This window comes from Oncorhynchus clarkii, chromosome 20 (genome assembly GCF_045791955.1).
Source record: "Oncorhynchus clarkii lewisi isolate Uvic-CL-2024 chromosome 20, UVic_Ocla_1.0, whole genome shotgun sequence".
NCBI lineage: Eukaryota > Metazoa > Chordata > Actinopteri > Salmoniformes > Salmonidae > Oncorhynchus > Oncorhynchus clarkii.
Genome location: NC_092166.1, coordinates 12,301,164 through 12,324,683, shown reverse-complemented (window position 1 = coordinate 12,324,683; position 23,520 = coordinate 12,301,164). Strand labels below are relative to the sequence as shown.

General features: G+C 43.1%; 1 protein-coding gene across 1 annotated transcript in view; it reads right to left on the bottom strand.

The window, feature by feature from the left end:
• Positions 1 to 7,237: 7,237 nt before the first annotated feature.
• Positions 7,238 to 23,520, bottom strand: part of LOC139375918 (guanine nucleotide-binding protein G(I)/G(S)/G(O) subunit gamma-12-like) — a 46,330-nt gene continuing 30,047 nt past the window's right edge. Inside the window, exons 2-4 of the mRNA XM_071117880.1 lie at positions 8,803 to 8,837; positions 8,580 to 8,688; positions 7,238 to 7,603 (exon numbers count right to left, since the gene is read on the bottom strand). Coding sequence (XP_070973981.1) covers positions 7,478 to 7,603; positions 8,580 to 8,672 — 219 coding nt within the window. The 5' untranslated portion in view covers positions 8,673 to 8,688; positions 8,803 to 8,837 and the 3' untranslated portion in view covers positions 7,238 to 7,477. The remainder of the gene's footprint in view (positions 7,604 to 8,579; positions 8,689 to 8,802; positions 8,838 to 23,520) is intronic.

Sequence of the window (23,520 nt, the reverse complement as noted above, 5' to 3'; positions counted from 1 at the left end):
TCCTGAATTCAGCCCACCGGTAAGCTGAGAGCCCTTCCTGCATACCTCTTTGAATGCCTCACACCTACCTGCTGCCTCGCTAGGAAAAGTACTGCACGTGTGCAAAGTGCACCCACAGTGCTCACGTGCACATTTGACAATCCAGGGTTCTGCGTAGTACACACACGCGTTGATTGTCCACTTGCATGCAGAACTATCTGCTGAACAAGACAATAGTGAGTGCTCAGGTGAATAAAGGTAGAATGGAAACAGAAACACTTCACTGCTTTAACTAATAGAGCATATCCAGGGGAACATAGTACATATCAATCGCGTCAAATAACAAACATATTACAAAACCTCTGCTGAGTGAGGTTATAGTGTAAACTTTCCCCCAATTATCAAACACATGCTGCTTGCGAGGAGGCTGTTTGAGCCGGTTGCTGTTTATTAGCATTTCGCACGGAAGGTGCGGTAGAGAGCGCATGACTTTACGCCCTTGGAGAGTTGTGTAAGGTAGACACTGCCGTGCGTGTAGGTTGTATAACGCGCTCTCCCCCAGTCCTTCCTCTACATGCTCACAGGTGACGTTGGCGTTGGGTGTGGATGATGTCAGAGCTGATGCAAGGCAGGCTTTCCCCTGGTTTGTCATGATCACAAGAGCTTGTCACCTTTGCACGGGAAAACAACGTTTCATTGTAGATGGCTTTAATTATCTTCTAGAATGTGTTTAATGATTAACAACTCCAATATTGCTAATATTTTTATTGGTGTTTTTTAATCGTTTTTCATATTTTCTTACTCTGACTGCAAATCATTTAATAAATGGATTCTATGATATTTTCATCAATAATAATGTATATTATATATTCATAACAGGACTGGGTAGACCCTCCCAACAGCACTGTGTTAAAGGTTACCATGTCGTAACTAAGGTGTGTGACGACCAGTTGAGGGTGTGACACTGATGTCATGTGGTATTGTGTTGGTGGTGTTTGGGGGAAAGGTTAGATAAAAGTAGGGGAGGTGTGATGTAAGGTTTATGTTGGTACTGGAGGAGTTCAAGTCAGTCACAGGAGGAATTTTACATTCCCCAGCCCTTAGTAACTACCCAACCGGCTCCTTGGGTATCCCTGTGTTTTCCGGTTATTACCATCGACATACGCAAAAGTTGTATAGGGGGTTTAAGAAGGTTGTATAGGACAATAAATACTCAGGTCATCAAAATAATCTGAATCATATTTTTCACTCAATGTAATACAGGTTACTCAACAGATTACACTCAACATGTTACTCTCAACATGTTACACTCAAATGTTACTCTCAACAGATTACACTCAACATGTTACTCTCAACATGTTACACTCAAATGTTACTCTCAACAGATTACACTCAACATGTTACACTCAACAGATTACACTCAACATGTTACACTCAAATGTTACTCTTAACAGATTACACTCAACATGTTACTCTCAACAGATTACACTCAAATGTTACTCTGAAAAGATTACACTCAACATGTTACACTCAACAGATTACACTCAACATGTTACTCTCAACAGATTACACTCAACAGATTACACTCAACATGTTACTCTCAACAGATTACACTCAACATGTTATCTCAACAGATTACACTCAACATGTTACACTTACTCAACAGATTACACTCAGCATGTTACTCTCAACAGATTACACTCAACATGTTACACTTACTCAACAGATTACACTCAACATGTTACTCTCAACAGATTACACTCAACATGTTACACTTACTCAACAGATTACACTCAGCATGTTACTCTCAACAGATTACACTCAACATGTTACACTTACTCAACAGATTACACTCAGCATGTTACTCTCAACAGATTACACTCAACATGTTACACTTACTCAACAGATTACACTCAGCATGTTACTCTCAACAGATTACACTCAACATGTTACTCTCAACAGATTACACTCAACAGATTACACTCAAATGTTACTCTCAACAGATTACACTCAACATGTTACTCTCAACAGATTACACTCAACATGTTACTCTCAACAGATTACACTCAACATGTTACACTTACTCAACAGATTACACTCAGCATGTTACTCTCAACAGATTACACTCAACATGTTACACTTACTCAACAGATTACACTCAGCATGTTACTCTCAACAGATTACACTCAACATGTTACTCTCAACAGATTACACTCAACAGATTACACTCAAATGTTACTCTCAACAGATTACACTCAACATGTTACTCTCAACAGATTACACTCAACATGTTACTCTCAACATGTTACTCTCAACAGATTACACTCAACATGTTACTCTCAACAGATTACACTCAACATGTTACTCTCAACAGATTACACTCAACATGTTACTCTCAACATGTAACACTCAACAGATTACACTAATAATACAATAAATACTGCAGAATATCAGTGTATATAACTAGAGAAAATAAATCAAATACAATTGCTGAATAAATTGTGTAACAACAGTGTAACAACATCCTGAGGGAACACTCGGGGTAGTAGACAGTAGATCAGATGTCATGGTTTGGCATGGTCCACTGCACTGCTGAATGGGGGTGAATGAGTGGCTCGGCCTAACCGAGGGGCTGTGCGGGGGTGGGACCACCAACAGTGCAGAGGACTGTGCTGGGATGGGTTCAACGCTGCCCCCCTCCCTCCCCGTCTCCCACACATCAGCACATTCCAACACACTGACACTGTGACTGCCAGGCTTTCACCAAGAGAGGCACGCGGTCAGTGGGCCTGCCAGGCCTTAGCAATGTGCCCACCAGGCTCGCCCTGGAACACAATGACATTGTGCTTGCCAGGATTACACTGTGTGCTTCGCGTCCAATATGCCTGCTTTGCACCGATATCAATACACTGTTAATGGGCAGCCAGGCTTCTGCAGGACACGGCTCCTAAGGGCATCCATAGTAAAAGACTGTACTTACTGTGGCTTTCCCAGCTGCAGAGATGAATCATGTGCAAGAGAGAACAATATCTAAAATGTGTCATGTATACTCCCTCTCCGGCCTCTAGGTCATCAGGCTGCTTATTATCCTGCACACCTGTCACCATCGTCTCGCGCACCTCATGACACTCACCTGGACTCCATCACTTCCTTGATTATCTTCCCTATATCTGTCACTCCCCTTTCCTCAGGTGTTATTGACTCTGTTTTCATGTCGGTGCGTTGTTTGTATAACCTGTTTATTGTTTCATTTATTTATTCAAACACTCCCTGAACTTGCTTCCCGACTCTCAGCACACTCGTTACAAGATGTCTCTTTTGGTTACTATCCAACATTTTCCTCATACTGAATTTGTTATTTTTTTTACCCACTAGCTGCCCAAAGACAAGGTCAGAAAATAAAGGGGAACAAGCTTCAGGCTTACAAATCCTTAAAATAGCGCCTCCTCTCTCGATAAGTGGAAACCAGGGTTTCAAGCACCTATTTTTAGCTCTCTCCAGTTCATTGGCCCAGACGGCCGTGGGCCGAGGCCTATTCTAGTCTCACCATGGTGAGGTATAAACACATGTTCGCTGGACCCCACGTAATGAGAGGAAACAAGGCTAGGCTATAGATAACTCACAGTAGCTTTCTTTAGGCCACATGGCTGGAGTTGAATCAAACTGTTGAGCTTGGTCTGCATCCCCTTTGTACAGATGTAGGATCTTGTTGCTGGAGAACTTTCCTGCAATGCAAAACTTATAGTGTATTATAGCTAGTAATTTCCACTTAGAAATTTGAGACTTGATTTTCCCTTACCAAAAATGTATCAACCCCTACAAAAATGTCCATTAATTATAATCCACATAACCTGTAACTGCAGGATTATTTTCCTGCTGTAGCAAACTGCCTCAAATTAAGACCTGTATTTGTTAATTATTCCCTTTAGATAGGAGGGATATTGAATGCTGCATTTTAATAATACGTTTCAATTCATTGTTAGATTGTCTTAACATAATGGGAACAATGGATTCTTGCACGTGGTAGTATAATTACATTTTTGTCATTTAGTAGATGCTCTTATACAGTGTATACATTTTTCGTGCTTTTTCGCAGTGGTCCCTCAAACCACAACCCTGGCTTTGCTAGCGCCTTGATCTACCAACTGAGCCACACCGGACCATATTACCCACCATCAGACTAACAATCAAGTGAGAAAAGTGAGGAAGTAACAAAAATAAAGAAGCAGAGGAGACAAGGTGCAATTATAAATCTATGTTTAATAACAACAGGAAATACTGTACTCAGCAGAGAGAGAAACAAAGGCTCCATCACTTGATATAATGAACAAATCCACATACAGATGTCTTTAATCCACCAGGTTCACACTGTCTTCACAGAGGGTCAGGGAAAGGTCACGTACGAGTCTCACAAAGGTATATAAAGGCCATTGCTGGTATGCTGGTTGAATCAGAATTGTCTGGTGATGTCACACAAAGTAACAGTAGCCAGATTTAGCATATTAGAGAGATACACTGTCAGAGAGAAAAGTCGTTGAGATACAATTGTCATCGCTCAATAATTCATAATGGGTTACTGGGTCTCCCTGTCTCTGATTTCAAGACCTTTATGATGAATGAAGTACCTTTTGGAGGGAGGTTAACACAAACATTACAAACAGTAGCACCAGGTGTATACAATCAGACATTTTCTTTTCTCTTCTGCTAGTGACAAGACGATGGCACAATTCAGTTAGATATCACAGGAAATCAGCACAGAAAGATCCATTTCATTTAACAAATAAAAAAATAATAATCTTCACACCACAATGCAAACACTTGTAAGGCTTTGTGAATGCAAACATAATTATACTTTCCAGCCTATCTGTGCTAACCACATCGATACAGCTGGTTCGTTTTATCGAGACATGTTCCCAACAGCTAACCGACAGGGCATACGGGACATTCTATTTTTTACTGTTCAATAGGACAGAGTTTCCCAAACTTGGTCCTGCCCCCCCCAAATACCATACTTAGTACTATCACAGGACATTGGGGTCAGCTTCAAATCAACGTGGTCTCAGAGCATTTAGTATTGTTCTGTTTGTAAATTGAGACACTCCATTTCGTATGATATGTTACGTTTCGTATGATATGTGTTAATTTGTGGATGTCCATCATCAGTTTTTGATGATATGTTACGAATTCCAATTTGTTGTGGTTAACGTTGGTTAGGTGGCTAACATTAGCTAGCTGGCTAACATTAGCTCTAGGGCTTAGGGCTTCAGGTTAGGAGTTGGGCTAAAAGGGTTAAGGTTAGGGTTAGGGGAAGGGACAGCTAAAAGGGTTAAGGTTAGGGGAAGGGCCAGCTAAAAGTTTTAAGGTTAGGGTTAGGGGAAGGGCCAGCTAAAAGGGTCAGGGTTAGCTAACATGCTAAGTAGTTGTAAAATAGCAACAACAAAAAAGTAGTAAGTAGTTGCCAAGTTGCTAAAATGCTTAATTTGTCCGTGATGAGATTCAAGCATGCAACCTTTGTGTTGCTAGACATTCGCATTATACGCCCATCCCATCCCAACCAACCAACCTCCTTTTGTTTTTGCCTTAACTAACTTTCTATCTTATGTAACCATACCAAAGGTAACATGTCATATACTATCATGAAATAAAATATAAAATGCAACATGCAACAATTTCTAAGATTTTGTTGAGTTACAGTTCATACAAATAAATCAGTCAATATGAATACATTCATTAAGCCATAATCTATGGATTTCATATGACTGGGCAAGGGCGAGGCAATGGGTGGGCCTGAGAGGGTATAGGCCCACCCACTTCGAAGTCAGGCCGACCCACTGGGGAGCCAGGCCCAGCCAATCAGAATTAGTTTTTCCCCACAGACAGAAATAGTCCCCCCTTTCTCCTCTGACGATCCCACAGATGAAGAAACCAGATGTGGAGGTCCTGGGCTGGTGTGGTTACAAGTGGTCTCCGGTTGTGAGACCGGTTGGACGTACTGCCAAATTCTCTAAAAGGATGTGGGAGGTGGCTTATGGTAGGTAACAGCTCTGGTGGACATTCCTGCAGTCAGCATGTCAATTGCACGCTCCCTCAAAACTTGAGAATTGTGCCATTGCGTTGTGTGACCAAACTGCACATTTTAGAGTGGCCTTTGATTGTCCCCAGCACAAGGTGCACCTGTGTAATGATCATGCAGTTTAATGAGCTTCTTGAAATGCCACACCTGTCAAGTAGATTGATTATCTTGACAAAGGATACATGCTCACTAACAAGGGTGTAAACAATTTTTTGCACGTAATTTAAGAGAAATTCATTTTTTTGGGCGTAGGGAAATATCTCAGGGATTTTTTTTTCGGCTCATGAAACATGGGACCAGCCCTTCACATGTTGCATTTATATTTTTGTTCAGTGTAATTTGAGTGTCCCGGATGTACGTTTACTATGTTACTTCTAGTCTATCAGACCAGTCTACTCAAATACATGGTATAGTGCACATAGTTGGAGTGAAAATAATTTATTACACCATTAATAACAACCCATGTGCCAAGCTGGTGCACCTCCTATGGTCTCTCCCAACAGAATACTTGTACCTGAACCCCCTCTTTAAAATACCAACCTATACATTGATTACATGATCACTATCGTAAATATGTTAAGGTGACTTGGCTCACAGTGTTCTGTTATGTAACACCTGGTTTAAATGGCTGGGTGGAGTGCTGTATACTGAGGTTGTGAATTACCTGTCTTAGCTGTACACTGCAGTTTCCCATCCGAAAATTGGCAGTGAGTTAAAATATCCTCAGCACTAATCAAAAACTTATGCTCTTTACATTAATAGAAGGTTGAGGGCTCTGATGATGTCTATTTTAGAAAATATTTGTCCCTGGGTCTACTTCCTCTATTGCTCACTGACAGTCCAGATGCCATCCTGCTGAACCAGGAAGTTATTAATAAACAGCATGAAGCTGCATTCACATGCTAGTCGGAACTAGGTTACTCTGACATGTTTGATTTGCTAACTGGTTGTAGTTATACACATGCCCTGTTCAACCAGTTAGCAAGTCAAACATGTCTGAGTTTCCTAGTTCCAACTAGCACGTGAACGCTGCACGGGTCAATGATGAGTCAATGGGAAGAAGACAATACAGCCACATGTCCCAACCATGACTCGAAAGCCTGAAATATATTAAATTAGGTCATTATAATACATGACAGAAGATACGATTAAAACAGACTCGTTAAAGGGATGGTCGGAAACATCGGCTAAATCCACTGAGCTAAATCAGACACACATTAACAGTCAGTGTCCCAAGGTATATTTGAACGATGTACTGTATCAATGCATTGTATGTTATGTCTGTAAGTATGTTCAACGTGAGTGATAAAATACAACATTTTCATTAAAGGGTAAGGTTATAGGCTTAAAGGCATGACGGGTGGATGAGTAGAAAAAAAAGACATACAGGAACATTAAAAATCCAACAGATACATAAAGGGGTCATTACAATATAGCGCAAGGCTTTTTGTCCTTGAAGGGGTTCTCTGAGGCAGGGATGCCCATGAGCAGAGGGTCATACTTGGCATGTTCGCCACAGTAGTGCATGAGGTCCGCTGAGGCCTTGGATACCTACGGGTGATATAAGAGAGTGTGCATGAGTGTGTGGGCAAGAGGAGTCTCTCTGCTCACACACATACATGTACAGTATGCACACTAGGCTTGGGCTGTATACCATATATACCATGTAGCGAGGTATTTGGAAATAGCCACAGGATGGTTTTTCAATACCATTGAAACTATTTATTTGTACCTTTTTTTAAACTAAATTTTCATATTTGTCGCTACTTTTTAAGTAAATACCCGCAGTCAACTTGTGCAATACGCTAGGAGATAAAGAAGATTGTGTTCTTCATTTCACAACTAAATATTTGCCAGTTAGATATCTTATAATTAATAAGTTAACTGTCTAAAATGTTGTAAATGCTCTGCAGTTGTGCATTTGGTTTGCTAATTTAGTAGCTAGTTAGCTATCTACGTATATCTAGCTAAGTGGTTAGCTTCTTCCAAAATCAAGCTTTGTTTGGTAACAGCTGAGATTTCCCTCCTGGATCAAGAGCCTTCCTGTCTAATATTTGTTTTGTGCATGCAGCCAACTGATGTTGCATTTTTTTGTTACTTGTATAACTTTATGAGCTGGGATGTCTGTCCTGCAAATACTTTCGATCAGAGACCGTAGAAAGTGTTTGCAACGCTTGTTAGCATTTAGTTAGCATTCTTTATGTGAATCTACATGTACTTGTTAGCATTGCTAACCTTCGGATTACAGAGGAAAAAGCAGCCCTTGTATTCAGTGTCAGTATTACCGAATATCCCGGTAAGGCACAAGGTCGGTATAAAGGTATGACAATCTGGATACCGCCCAAGCCTAACGCACACTCACAAGTACCCATACACGTGTATACTGTACACAGACACACACACTAACAATAGATCATTGGGCTATCCTTAACAGCAAGATGGTGTGCATTTAGGGAGACATGTAGGTAAGGACCAGTAAAATCTACTTTGTTACTCAACACTCCTTTCTACTTTCAGCATGCTGTACCTTTATCCTCTCAATACTGGCCTCTATCTTTAGCTGTTGTACTGTCCTTCTGGCCTGAGTTACGTTGTTAGAGCTTGGCATCTTCGATGACATCTTGGCCTACACACCACTGCATGGAGGAAGTACACAAGAGAAAAGCTAATATTATAGAATTTGTCATGAAACACAACAGATATGGCAAAAATATAAATAGCCTTTTTATAGATAATTTGACAACACTTACCTCGTCAAATATTTTGAAATCTAATCTTATGAAATCTGAAAGAAAAAAACGTTTTTTTTTAAACAACTGGCAATCATTGCATTAAAAGCCTGACCACTCACTTTAGAACGGGTATTGGGACAGAACATTCCCCCCCTCAATCTTTCCCCAGACATACATCTGACGGTAAAGACCAACCCATCTTTGACGCATGGGAAGCAGTTAGGCCACTTTGCAAGCCTCTTGACAAATCACGGCGCAGTATGTCATTACAAAATCATTCATGTCTGCGAAGGGAATGTACAGTAAACAAATAATGGAACGTTTCTGTTGTGTCAACAAAGTGTGATTCAATCAGTTCTCCATTGTGTTTTTGCTTGATATAACCATATGTTTTATTGGAGGCATGTATACTTTAAGAGGCAGTGCAGCTGGTAGCACTTTGCAACAAGGGTAATATATATATTTGTATATAACAGTACCAGTAATTGTTTGGACACGCCTACTCATTCAAGTTTTTTTTTTCTCTCAACCAGCTTCATGAAGTAGTCACCTGGAATGCATTTAAATTAACAGGTGTGTCTTGTTAAAAGTTTGTTTGTGGAATTTCTTTCCTTCTTAACGCGTCTGAGCAAATCAGTTGTGTTGTGACAAGGTAGGGGTGGTATACAGAAGATAGCCCTATTTGGTAAAAGACCAAGTCCATATTATGGCAAGAACAGCTCAAATAGGCAAAGAAAAACAACAGTCCATCATTACTTTAAGACATGAAGGTCAGTCAACATTTCAAGAATTTTGAAAGTTTCTTCGAGTGCAGTCGCAAAAACCATCAATCGCTATGATGAAACTGGCTCTCATAGGAAAGGAAGACCCAGAGTTACTTTTGCTGCAGAGGACAAGTTCACCAGCCTCAGAAATTGCAGCTCAAATAAATGCTTCACAGAGTTCAAGTAACAGACCCATCTCAACATCAACTGTTCAGAGGAAACTGCGTGAATCAGGCCTTCATGGTCGAATTGCTGCAAAGAAACCACTACTAAAGGACACCAATAATAAGAAGAGACTTGCTTGGGCCAACAAACACGAGTATTAGACTGGTGGAAATCTGTCCTTTGGTCTGATGAGTCCAAATGTTTTGGTTCCAACCACTGTGTCTTTGTGAGACAGAGTAGGTGAACGGATGATCTCCGCATGTGTGGTTCCCACTGTGAGGCATGGAATAGGAGGTGTGATGAAGTGGGGGTGCTTTGCTGGTGACACTGTCTGTGATTTATTTAGAATTCAAGGCACACTTAACAAGCATGGCTACCACAGCATTCTGCAGCGATACGCCATCCCATCAGCTTTGCGCTTAGTGGGACTATCATTTGTTTTTCCATGACCCAACACACCTCCAGGCTGTGTAAGGGCAATTTGACCAAGAAGGAGAGTGATGGGAGTGCTGAAATCAGATGACCTGGCCTCCACAATCACCCGACATCAACCGAATTGAGATGGTTTGGGATGAGTTGGACAACAGAGTGAAGGAAAAGCAGCCAACAAGTGCTCAGCATATGTGGGAACTCCTTCAAGACTGTTGGAAAAGCATTCCAGGTGAAGCTGGTTGAGAAAATGCCAAGATTGTGCAAAGCTGTCATCAAGGCAAAGGGTGGCTACTTTGAGGCTACTGAAGTCTAAAATCTTAAATATATTTTGATTTGTTAAACACTTTTTTGGTTACTACATGATTCATATGCGTTATTTCATAGTATTGATGTAGAAAATAGTAAACATTTAAAAAAAACTTGAATGAGTAGGTGTGTCCAAACATTTGACTGGTACTGTATATATATATATATATATATATATATATGTTTTAAATACATTATTTATTTTTTACACTCCTGAAACAAACATATAAATACGAACAACAACTTACAGACACAAATAATTATTACATCTGCCCAGACTGTCATGCTCACACCAACATCCCTAGTGCCTGCATTATTGTTTGCCACTTGGCCTTAAGTTGTACCAATTAGTTTTTCTCAGTCGCCCATGCTATTTGAATATTTCAATAATATATCATTGCAACAAGGGTAATCATGAGTGTCAACACACTTCCTCCATTCACACACAGACCTTTCCCTTAAGTGACATCACAAGGTTTTCCTCATCATGCACAAAGTCACAAGATTTTTTATTTATTTTACCTTTATTTAACTAGGCAAGTCAGTTAAGAACAAATTCTTATTTCCAATGGTGGCCTAGGAACAGTGGGTTAACTGCCTGTTCAGGGGCAAAATGACAGATTTGTACCTTGTCAGCTCGGGGATTTGAACTGGTCAGCTTTAGGTTACTAGGCCACGACTCTAACCACAACTCAGGGTAGCCTACCAGGGTAGCCTACCAAGATGCTTGAGAACGGTGCAATTGTGCAATTCGGGGTATTACTGTATCTGTATCGACCCCTCTTTATATTTCTATTGGTAAATGTTTCAGTTAGGACAGACGGGAGGCCGGGGCGCTCCAGTACAGTATGTGGCATTAATGCACCACAATAACCTTGGATGCCTCACAGAAGAACCTCATAGAAGAAGGGCACTGTTTTCCCGAAATTCTGTTAACAACGGCGGGGGCAGGTGTTCAGCAGGCGGGAGCGAAGGACACTCTGTGATAGCTTAGCCAGCTAATCCTAAGGAGGACTCTGGTATACATCAGGTTGGTGGAGGGGGCGACACTGTGTGCTAGCTAACTAGCAAGCTAGCTAGTACACAGTGTCGCCCTAGCCTCCCGTCTGCCATGCTAGCGGGAGGCAGGTACGACCGGTAGACCGTGTCCTTCGCCCCCGCCTGTCAGGCACGGTTTTCCCGCAGTTCTGTTAAGGATGGTGAGGGTAGGTGTTCAGCAGGTGGGAGCGAAGGACACTGTCTACTGCTAGCAAGGAGGACCCCGTTAGGCGGAGGCAAAAAAAATCAGATAATGCTTTTATTTCCATTTTGACCAACATTCAAAAGTGTCACACAAGCATAAAGATGTCGTGCGCGGGGGGGGGGGGGGGGGGGGGGGGGGGGGGAGTTCATGTAGGAACCAATGGAATGCTCGAGGGGGGGGGGGGGAGTTCATGTAGGAACCAATGGAATGCTGGGGGGGGGGGGGGAGTTCATGTAGGAACCAATGGAATGCTGGGAGAGGGGGCATTCTGCAGGAATGCCCACATGTAGGAATGGCCCGAATTGCAGATTGCAGTTAGTTACACCTTATTGAGATGCTTCAGTATTAAACACAGTTAAGACAAACATTCACGCACATCCATGCCTAGAGCATCTTCTACAAAATCAGGCTGTATATAAGGTAGCCTAGCAGTTAAAAGTGTTGGGCCAGTAACCGAAAGGTCTCTGATTTGAATCCCCAGCCGAAAAAGTTAAAAAATACGCAAATATAGTTTAAGTGCAGAGTAGAGTCCTGAGAGTAGAGTCATGAGAGTAGAGTCCTGAGAGTAGAGTCCTGAGAGAAGAGTCCTGAGAGTAGAGTGCTGAGAGTAGAGTGCTGAGAGTAGAGTCCTGAGAGTAGAGTCCTGAGAGTAGAGTCCTGAGAGTAGAGTGCTGAGAGTAGAGTCCTGAGAGTAGAGTGCTGAGAGTAGAGTGCTGAGAGTAGAGTCCTGAGAGTAGAGTCCTGAGAGTAGAGTCCTGAGAGTAGAGTCCCGAGAGTAGAGTCCCGAGAGTAGAGTCCTGAGAGTAGAGTCCTGAGAGTAGAGTCCTGAGAGTAGAGTGCTGAGAGTAGAGTCCCGAGAGTAGAGTCCCGAGAGTAGAGTCCCGAGAGTAGAGTCCCGAGAGTAGAGTCCTGAGAGTAGAGTCCTGAGAGTAGTGTCCTGAGAGTAGAGTCCTGAGAGTAGAGTCCTGAGAGTAGAGTCCTGAGAGTAGAGTCCTGAGAGTAGTCCTGAGAGTAGTGTCCTGAGAGTAGAGTCCTGAGAGTAGAGTCCTGAGAGTAGAGTCCCGAGAGTAGAGTCCCGAGAGTAGAGTCCTGAGAGTAGTGTCCTGAGAGTAGTGTCCTGAGAGTAGAGTCCTGAGAGTAGAGTCCTGAGAGTAGAGTCCTGAGAGTAGAGTCCCGAGAGTAGAGTCCCGAGAGTAGAGTCCTGAGAGTAGAGTCCTGAGAGTAGTGTCCGGAGTGAAGTAAAGTGGGGTAAAGTTCACAGTCAGTTAGAGGAGTCATTCCCTCTGAGCTCTAATTCCCCTTCCTGGTAATCATTTACAGGGATGATGGAACATGCCTGGACACATCCTCTCCTCTGCTTCCTGGGATCTCTGGTTTCGGTGTCTTTTTCACTCCCTCTCCCTCCCTCTCACACACATATACACACTTCATTTTTTACTGCAAGAGACGGGAAACATTGAGCACTTTTCTCAGAACATATTGTGTAATAAACAGAAACACCACATGTGCAACAACAAGGCCCACAATAAGGTAGGCTTTATTAAATCTTCAACTAAGCCAATCAGCATCCAGTGTTAAAAGTCCTATGTTCATGCACACTACAGAGGAATTAAAGCAGAGTGAAATGTAAGAAACATTGTGTAATAACAGTAAAGAATATGAATGTAATTACACACAACTTAATGATCAAAATACAGAAGTGTGCAGTGTGCACAGGACCAGAGCTAGTAGTCAAATTATCCTGTTCCTCCATTAGAGAAGTGTGCAGTGTGCACAGGACCAGAGCTAGTATTAAAATTATCCTGTTCCTCCATTAGAGAAGTGTGCAGTGTGCACAGGACCAGAGCTAGTATTAAAATTATCCTGTTCCTCCATTAGAGAAGTGTGCAGTGTGCACAGGACCAGAGCTAGTATTCAAATGATCCTGTTCCTCCATTAGAGAAGTGCGCAGTGTGCACAGGACCAGAGCTAGTATTCAAACGATCCTGTTCATCTATTAGAGAAGTGTGCAGTGTGCACAGGACCAGAGCTAGTATTCAAATGATCCTCTTCCTCCATTAGAGTGATTGGGTTGTTTTGTTTGACCCCTGTGCCCAACAGGATGCGATTCCTTCTAAAGTCTTTGATGCTACGACGGGAGTCCACTGTATCTCTTTGTGTCCAGGAAGGAGGGAAGACTCTAATTTCCTGGCCTTTGCTTTGGGATGACTGATTAAAGCACAACGTTCCAGAGCAAAACATAGCTGGACAATGATGAAGCTGGAAAGCTTTGCTGCATTTAGCCCTGGGTAAAATACATATGTCAGATACTGTCAAAGACTTTCATTAAGACCTGGGTAAAATACATAAGTCAGATACTTTCAAAGACTTTCATTAAGACCTGGGTAAAATACATATGTCAGATACTTTCTAAGACTTTCATTAAGACCTGGGTAAAATACATATGTCAGATACTGTCAAAGACTTTCATTAAGACCTGGGTAAAATACATAAGTCAGATACTTTCTAAGACTTTCATTAAGACCTGGGTAAAATACATAAGTCAGATACTTTCTAAGACTTTCATTAAGACCTGGGTAAAATACATAAGTCAGATACTTTCTAAGACTTTCATTAAGACCTGGGTAAAATACATATGTCAGATTCTTTCAAAGACTTTCTTGATTTAGCGTCCCTGGTACAATGTGACCAAAGGAAAATTCTGTGTCACAAGTGCAATCTCTGCCTACCCTGCATTCCAGTCAAGCCAAATCAACCTGAAACCCCAAACCCACAATGCAAATATGTATCAAAAATACTCTTCCAGAGACACTTCTAGCCAAGAGTTCTGAGAAAAGCCCCGCCCATTTGCCACCATGTCAGGTTTTTGGTGGGTCAGTTCCTGGTGTTAAACTAACACAAGGAGTCAAGCTAACAGAGCTGAACAGTCAATGACCCGAGGGGAAAAAGGATGTAACATTATCCTCCGACAGAACAGAAGCGCGATAGCTTTTCAAGTGAACCATAACAATAGAATGAATAAAAGACGATGTGTAAATCAGAAAACTGATTTGTCAATCAAATCAAATCAATCAATCCAATGTGTTTATTAAGCCCTTTTTACATCTTATGGTAATACATCACTAGCTCTTCCTCGTAAATAATAAATTCCTCCAGCTTCCTTGATTCTCTCTGAACTTCATAAAGAGTAAAGATGCAATATTCCAGCTTCGCACCATGATGACGTGCCACAATCAGAATAAATCAAGCTGAACGTTAAAGTCATCGTGATAGAGAACGTCGTTAGGGTATCACGGACTGAAGTGAAGATCCCTCCTTGGAGCAGTAAACAGCAACTGGATATTTCCTCTTCTTGGAAAGAAGGCAGGCCTGAGGAGCTCAAGTGTTCTGCTGTTTCTAGCAGAAGGAAGAGAGTGCTGCATTAGAACCTGGGTCAAACTGGGCTCCGCGGGTTCTGATGGAGCTGCAGTCAGTTGATGTTGGCTGTCACTTGTCAATATATATATATTTTAAATCCACCCTGAAATTCCTAGAAGTTAGGGTTGAATAAAGGTCACAGTGCATGCTTACAAAGAACAGACTATGGTACTAAATGACAGTGTGTAGCAGAGGTAAGCTGGTCCTGGATACCGTAGCCTCGTACACTGATGTTAGGCCTGTATTTACTGTCGCCCCCGAACCATAGAAACCTTTTTGTGGCTTCGAAAGACCAGTTCAACCAGTCTGAAGTGAAAGGGAGTTTTCTGACCCGCTCAACATTAGTGATTTTTTAAACAGCCCAACCCAAGTGAGTCAGGCTAGCAAGTCCTCTGATCTGATGCCAACCATCACCACCACCATCCGAATTGACTTTGGGAGGGGCACCCCCATCCCCCTGCAGTAACTCCAAGGTGGGGGGCCAAACAGCCACCATACAGTAGTTCTACCACCTAGGATCAGAGAGAGAGACCACCCCATAACATAGCCCACCCCATCGCCCCCCGCCACCACTCTCCAGCCCTCACATGTCAACCTCAACAGGACCACCAACAGTATTGAATACAGCAGGCCCACTACTCTACTGTACCTTACACACACTCACCCACACACTATTAATTAACATGACATTCAAAGCACAACGCCGGAGAGTCCTTTGTGAGTCACTAGAATGAATCGAGTTTTCTATGAATAGGGTCTGTGTTAATTAATGTGATATAATCAGGCCACTGTGAATTCTATTGCCACTGACTAATACATGTTAAGTGCATTGCAAGATAATGGACCGTGTCAACTGGTTGTGTGGTCCTTTAGTGTGAAAGTTAGCAAAAAGTAGGTAGCATGCAATAATAAATCTCCCCCTATGGCTGCAGCTGTACATCTTTGCTTGAAGTCAGGACTCATAAACAAACATTTTTTGCAGGTCATATAACGTCCGCATGATTATATCTAAAGAAGGCTATGGCTTATTAAAATGTGTTCATATGGATTGTCTATAGACATTGTCTGAGGCCAAAGTCGCCCCTCTTGTGTAAAGTGATATTTGGAGTCAAGACAGACGTCTGCCTCTTTGAACTTTCCAGAGTTCAAAGCCCTGGGCTGCAGCCAGAATTGGTCTCTCTCTCACACTCACACTCACACTCACACTCACACTCACACTCACACTCACACTCACACTCACACTCACACACACACACACACACACACACACACACACACACACACACACACACACACACACACACACACACACACACACACACACACACACAACGCTTGCTGCAGGAGTTCTCTTGTCTGCAGGGCGAAAGCTAAAAGTAGCTGGAGACGTTCCAGGTAGAACTAGAAACAAAAACAGTTATTTAAAGGGTTCTCCTATGTGGAGAGCCAAATAACCATTTAAGATTCTAGATAGATTGGCAAGCAACTGTTGTCATGCACATTGGTTGGGACTGCATTGGTCCAGTCTTTCTGTTGTATATATTTTGTAACCTAGGATAATCAGACAGCTTAGACAACTCAAACAGTAGTCAGTGGATGTTGAAACTACAAACATTACATCATAGAGACAACTCAGTGTGTGAGTTTTCAGTAACTTTATAAACCATGGTACTTATCTGAGCTGTTCCAGTAGTAGGTAATTGACTTCACGAGAGAAAGCTACAGGGGTGAGAGATATGTCACTTCAGTTCTGGGGTAAGAGGAGAGTGAGGAAAGCAAACTATTCAAAGAAGAGGGCATGGTTACAAAGATAACTTCGCTAGGGTGACCCCACCCAGTCCGGTGTCAGTATTGGTGTCAGACTGGAGAGTTGAATGCTAATTAATTGTTAAGTAAAAATAAAAAATAAATTATCCGCTTGATGCCCCCATCAAAATCCGTCTGTTTCAGCTAGAGATATATTTTTTTGCATAGGCTGCATCTCAATCCACAGCATCTGCCGATGTCATCTTTCCGCATCTGTGGTGGAAGGTGGCTAAGCTACAGCTGTGTTTGTCAGACCAGGAGGTGTCGTAGTGTAAGAACCGTTTGGGCTGCACACTAGTATGGGAAGACAAGACTTTCACGAACACGATGGCGTTCTCCGTTTTGCTCTACGACCCCACAGGTGTCACGAGACTTTATCACGAGAGATCACGAGACAACTTTATTGGAGTCCACCTGTGGTAAATTCAAGTGATTGGACATGATTTGGAAAGGCACAAACCTGTCTACAGTCGTGGCCAAAAGTTTTGAAAATGACACAAATATTAATTTCCACAAAGTTTTCTGCTTCAGTGTCTTTAGATATTTGTGTCAGATGTTACTATGGCATACTGAAGTATAATTACAAGTATTTCATAAGTGTCAAATGCTTTTATTGACAATTACATGAAGTTGATGCAAAGAGTCAATATTTCCAGTGTTGACCCTTCTTTTTCAAGACCTCTGCAATCCGCCATGGCATGCTGTCAATTAATTTCTGGGCCACATCCTGACCGATGGCAGCCCATTCTTGCATAATCAATGCTTGGAGATTGTCAGAATTTGTGAGTTTTTGTTTGTCCACCCGCCTCTTGAGGATTGACCACAAGTTCTCATTGGGATTAAGGTCTGGGGAGTTTCTTGGCCATGGACCCAAAATATCGATGTTTTGTTCCCTGAGCCACTTAGTTATCACTTTTGCCTTATGGCAAGGTGCTCCATCATGCTGGAAAAGGCATTGTTCGTCACCAAACTGTTCCTGGATGGTTGGGAGAAGTTGCTTTCGGAGGATGTGTTGGTACCATTCTTTATTCATGGCTGTGTTCTTAGGCAAAATTGTGAGTGAGCCCACTCCCTTGGCTGAGAAGCAACCCCACACATGAATGGTCTCAGGATGCTTTACTGTTGGCATGACACAGGACTGATGGTAGCGCTCACCTGGTCTTCTCCGGACAAGCTTTTTCCAGATGCTCCAAACAATCGGAAAGGGGATTTGTCAGAGAAAATGACTTTACCCCAGTCCTCAGCAGTCCAATCCCTGTACCTTTGGCAGAATATCAGTCTGTCCCTGATAATTTTCCTGGAGAGAAGTGGCTTCTTTGCTGTCCTTCTTGCTGTCCTTCTTGACACCAGGCCATCCTCCAAAAGTCTTCGCCTAACTGTGCGTGCAGATGCACTCACACCTGCCTGCTGCCATTCCTGAGCAAGCTCTGTACTGGTGGTGCCCCGATCCCGCAGCTGAATCAACTTTAGGAGACGGTCCTCGCGCTTGCTGGACTTTCTTGGGCGCCCTGAAGCCTTCTTCACAACAATTGAACCACTCTCCTTGAAGTTCTTGATGATCCGATAAATGGTTGATTTAGGTGCAATCTTACTGGCAACAATATCCTTGCCTGTGATGCCCTTTTTGTGCAAAGCAATGATGACAGCACGTGTTTCCTTGCAGGTAACCATGGTTGACAGAGGAAGAACAATGATTCCAAGCACCACCCTCCTTTTGAAGCTTCCATTCTGTTATTCGAACTCAATCAGAATGATAGAGTGATCTCCAGCCTTGTCCTCGTCAACACTCACACCTGTGTTAACGACAGAATCACTGACATAATGTTAGATGGTTTTTGTGGCAGGGCTGAAATGCAGTGTAAATGTTTTGGGGGGATTCAGTTCATTTGCATGGCAAAGAGGGACTTTGCAATTAATTGCAATTCATCTGATCACTCTTCATAACATTCTGGAGTATATGCAAATTGCCATCATACAAACTGAGGCAACAGACTTTGTGAAAATTAATATTTGTGTCGTTCTCAAAACTTTTGGCCACAACTGTATATAAAGTCCCACAGTTGACAGTGCATGTCAAAAACCAAGAAACCAAGCCATGAGGTCGAAGGAATTGTCCATAGAGCTCCAAGACAGGATTGTGTTGAGGTACAGATCTGGGGAACGGGCACCAACACATTTCTGCAGCATTGAAGGTCCCCAAGAACACAGTGGCCTCCATCATTCTTAATTTGAAGAAGTTTGGAACCACCAAGACTCTTCCTAGAGCTGGCCACCAGGCCAAACTGAGCAATTGGGGGAGAGGGCCTTGGTCAGGAAGGTGACCAATAACCCGATGGTCACTCTGACAGAGCTCCAGAGTTCCTCTGTGGAGATGGGAGAACCTTCCAGAAGCACAACCATCTCTGAAGCACTCCACCAATCAGGCCTTTATGGTGAGTGGCCAGACAGAAGCCATTCCTCAGTAAAAGGCACGACAGCCTGCTTGGGGTTTGCCAAAAGGCCGCTAAAGGACTCTCAGACCATGAGAAACAAGATTATCTGGTCTGATGAAACCAAGATTGAACGCTTTGGCCAGAATGCCAAGCGTCACGTCTGGAGAAAACCTGGCACCATCCCTACGGGGAACCTGCACCAGAGCGTGCAGGGCTTCAGACTGGGGCGAAGGTTCACCTTCCAACAGGACAATGACCCTAAGCACACAGCCAAGACAATGCAGGAGTAGCTTCGGGACAAGTATCTGAATATCCCTGAGTGGCCCAGCGAGAGCCCGGACTTGAAACTGATCGAACATTCCTGGAGAGACCTGAAAATATCTGTGCAGTGACACTCCCCATTCAACCTGACAGAGCTTCAGACGATCTGCAGAGAAGAATGGGAGAAACTCCCCAAATACAGGTGTGCCAAGCTTGTAGCATCATACCCAAGAAGACTAGAGGCTGTAATCGTTGCCAAAGGTGCTTCAACAAAGTACTGAGTAAGGGTCTGAATACTTACGTAAATGTGATATTTCAATTTTTTTTTATAAACTAGCAAAAATGTCAAAACCTGTTTTTGCTTTGTCATTATGGGTATTGTGTGTAGATTGATGAATGGAAATGTGGAAAAAGTCAAGTGGACTGAATACTTTCCGAATGCACTGTATATATGCCTACTGTATATATATTCACACCTACATATACACTGCTCAAAAAAATAAAGGGAACACTTAAGCAAAACAATGTAACTCCAAGTCAATCACACTTCTGTGAAATCAAACTGTCCACTTAGGAAGCAACACTGATTGACAATAAATTTCACATGCTGTTGTGCAAATGGAATAGACAACAGGTGGAAATTATAGGCAATTAGCAAGACCCCCAATAAAGGAGTGGTTCTGCAGGTGGTGACCACAGAACACTTCTCAGACCACTTCTCAGTTCCTATGCTTCCTGGCTGATGTTTTGGTGTCTTTTGAATGCTGCTTTCACTCTAGTGGTAGCATGAGACGGAGTCTACAACCCACACAAGTGGCTCAGGTAGTGCAGCTCATCCAGGATGGCACATCAATGCGAGCTGTGGCAAGAAGGCTTGCTGTGTCTGTCAGCGTAGTGTCCAGAGCATGGAGGCGCTACCAGGAGACAAGCCAGTACATCAGGAGACGTGGAGGAGGCCGTAGAAGGGCAACAACCCAGCAGCAGGACCGCTACCTCCACCTTTGTTCAAGGAGGAGCAGGAGGAGCACTGCCAGAGCCCTGCAAAACGACCTCCAGCAGGCCACAAATGTGCATGTGTCTGCTCAAACGGTCAGAAACAGACTCCATGAGGGTGGTATGAGGGACCGACGTCCACAGGTGGGGGTTGTGCTTACAGCCCAACACCGTGCAGGACGTTTGGCATTTGCCAGAGAACACCAAGATTGGCAAATTCGTATAGTTTGATTTGTTTAACACTTTTTTGGTTACTACATGATTCCATATGTGTTATTTCATAGTTTTGATGTCTTTACTATTATTCTACAATGTAGAAAATAGTAAAAATAAAGAAAAACCCTTGAATGAGTAGGTGTTCTAGAACCTTTGACCGGTAGTGTATATTTTATTTCACCTTTATTTAACCAGTTGAGAACAAGTTCTCATTTACAACTGCGACCTGGCCAAGATAAAGCAAAGCAGTGCGACAAAAACAACAACACAGAAGTTACACATGGGTTAAACAAACGTCCAGTCAATAACACAATAGAACATCTGTATACAGTGTGTGCAAATTAAGTCTGGAGGTAAGGCAATAAATAGGCCATAGTGGCGAAGTAATTAACACTGGAGTGATAGATGTGCAGATGAGGATGTGCAAGAAGGGCAGAAAAAAATAATAATATGGGGATGAGGTAGGTAGTAGGTTGGATGGGCTATTTACAGATGGGCTGTGTACAGCTACACTGATCGATAAGCTGCTCTGACAGCCGATGCTTGAAGTTAGTGAGGGAGATATAAGTCTCCAACTTCAGTGATATTTGCAATTCGTTCCAGTCATTGGCAGCAGAGAACTGGAAGGAAAGGCGGCAAAAAGGAGGTGTTGGCTTTGGTGATGACCAGTGAAATATACCTGCTGGAGCGCGTGCTACGGGTGGGTGCTGCCATGGTGACCAGCGAGCTGAGATAAGGCGGAGCTTTACCTAGCAAAGACTTATGGGATGACCTGGAGCCAGTGGGTTTGGCGGCGAATATGCCGCGAGGACCAGCCAACGAGAGCATACAGGTCGCAATGGTGGGTAGTATATGGGGCTTTGGTGACAAAACGGATGGCACTGTGATAGACTGCATCCAATTCGCTGAGTAGTGTTGGAGGCTATTTTGTAAATGGCATCACCGAAGTCAAGGATCGGCAGGATAGTCAGTTTTACGAGGATATGCTTTGCAGCATGAGTGAAGGAGGCATTGTATCGAAATAGGAAGCCAATTCTAGATTCAATTTTGGATTGGAGATGCTTAATATGAGTCTGGAAGGAGAGTTTACAGTCTAGCCAGACACCTAGGTATTTATAGTTGTCCACATATTCTAAGTCAGAACCGTCCAAAGTAGTGATGCTAGGCGGGCGGGCGGGTGCAGGCAGCGATCAGTTGAAGAGCATGCATTTAGTTTTCCTAGCATTTAAGAGCAGTTGGAGGGCACGGGAGGAGTGTTGTATGGCATTGAAGCTCGTTTGGAGGTTTGTTAGCACAGTGTCCAAAGAAGGGCCAGATGTGTACAGAATGGTGTCGTCTGCTTAGAGGTGGATCAAAGAATCACCAGCAGCAAGAGCGACATCATTGATATCTACAGAGAAAACAGTCGGCCTGAGAATATAACCCTCTGGCACCCCCATAGAGACTGCCAGAGGTCCGGACAACAGGCCCTCCGATTTCACACACTGAACTGTATCTGAGAAGTAGTTGGTGAACCAGACGAGGCAGTCATTTGAGAAACCAAGGTTGTTGAGTCTGCCGATAAGAATACGGTGATTGACAGAGTCGAAAGCCTTGGCCAGGTCGATGAAGGCGGCTGTACAGTACTGTTTTTTATCGACGGTGGTTATGATATCGTTTAGGACCTTCAGCGTGGCTGAGGTGCACCCATGACCAGCTCGGAAACCGGATTGCATAGTGGAGAAGGTACAGTGGGATTCGAGATGGTCAGTGGTCTGTTTGTTCACTTGGCTTTCGAAGACTTTAGAAAGGCATGGCAGGATGGATATAGGTCTGTAACAGTTTGGGTCTAGAGTGGCCGCTTTCCAATTTTTAGGAATCTCAGACGATACAAAAGAGAGGTTGAACAGACCATAATAGGGGTTGCGACAATGGCGGCGGATAATTTTAGGAAGAGAGGGTCCAGATTGTCTAGCCCAGCTGATTTGTAGGGATCTAGATTCTGCAGCTCTTTCAGGACATCAGCTGTCTGGATTTGGGTAAAGGAGAAGCGGGGGTGGGTGGGCTTGGCCCAGTTGCTGCGGGGGGTGCAGAGCTGTTGGCCGGGGTTGGGGTAGCCAGGAGGAGAGCGTGGTCAGCCGTAGAGAAATGCTTATTGAAATTCTCGATTATCGTGGATTTATCGCTGGTGACAGTGTTTCCTAGCCTCCGTGCAGTGGGCAGCTGAGAGGAGGTGCTCTTAGTGTCCCAAAACCTTTTGGAATTAGTGCTGCAGGATGCAAATTTCTGTTTGAAAAAATGTAGAACTAACTGACTGTGTATATTGGTTCCTGACTTCCCTGAAAAGTTGCATATCACGGGGACTATTCGAAGCTAGTGCAGTGCGCCACAGGAGGTTTTCGTGCTGGTCAAGGGCAGTCAAGTCTGGAGTGAAAAAAGGGCTATATATGTTCTTAGTTCTACATTTTTTGAAAGGGGCGTGTAGACATTTTTAATGTTGTAATTACTATTGTAGCTGGAAACGGCAGATTTTTAACTACATAGGCGTTGAGGCCCATTATCAGCAACCATCACTCCTGTGTTCCAATGGTACGTTGTGTTAGCTAATCCAAGTTTATCATTTGAAAAGGCTAACTGATCATTAGAAAACCCTTTTGCAATTATGTTAGCACAGCTGAAAACTGTTGTACTGATTAAAGAAGCAATTAAACTGGCCTTCTTT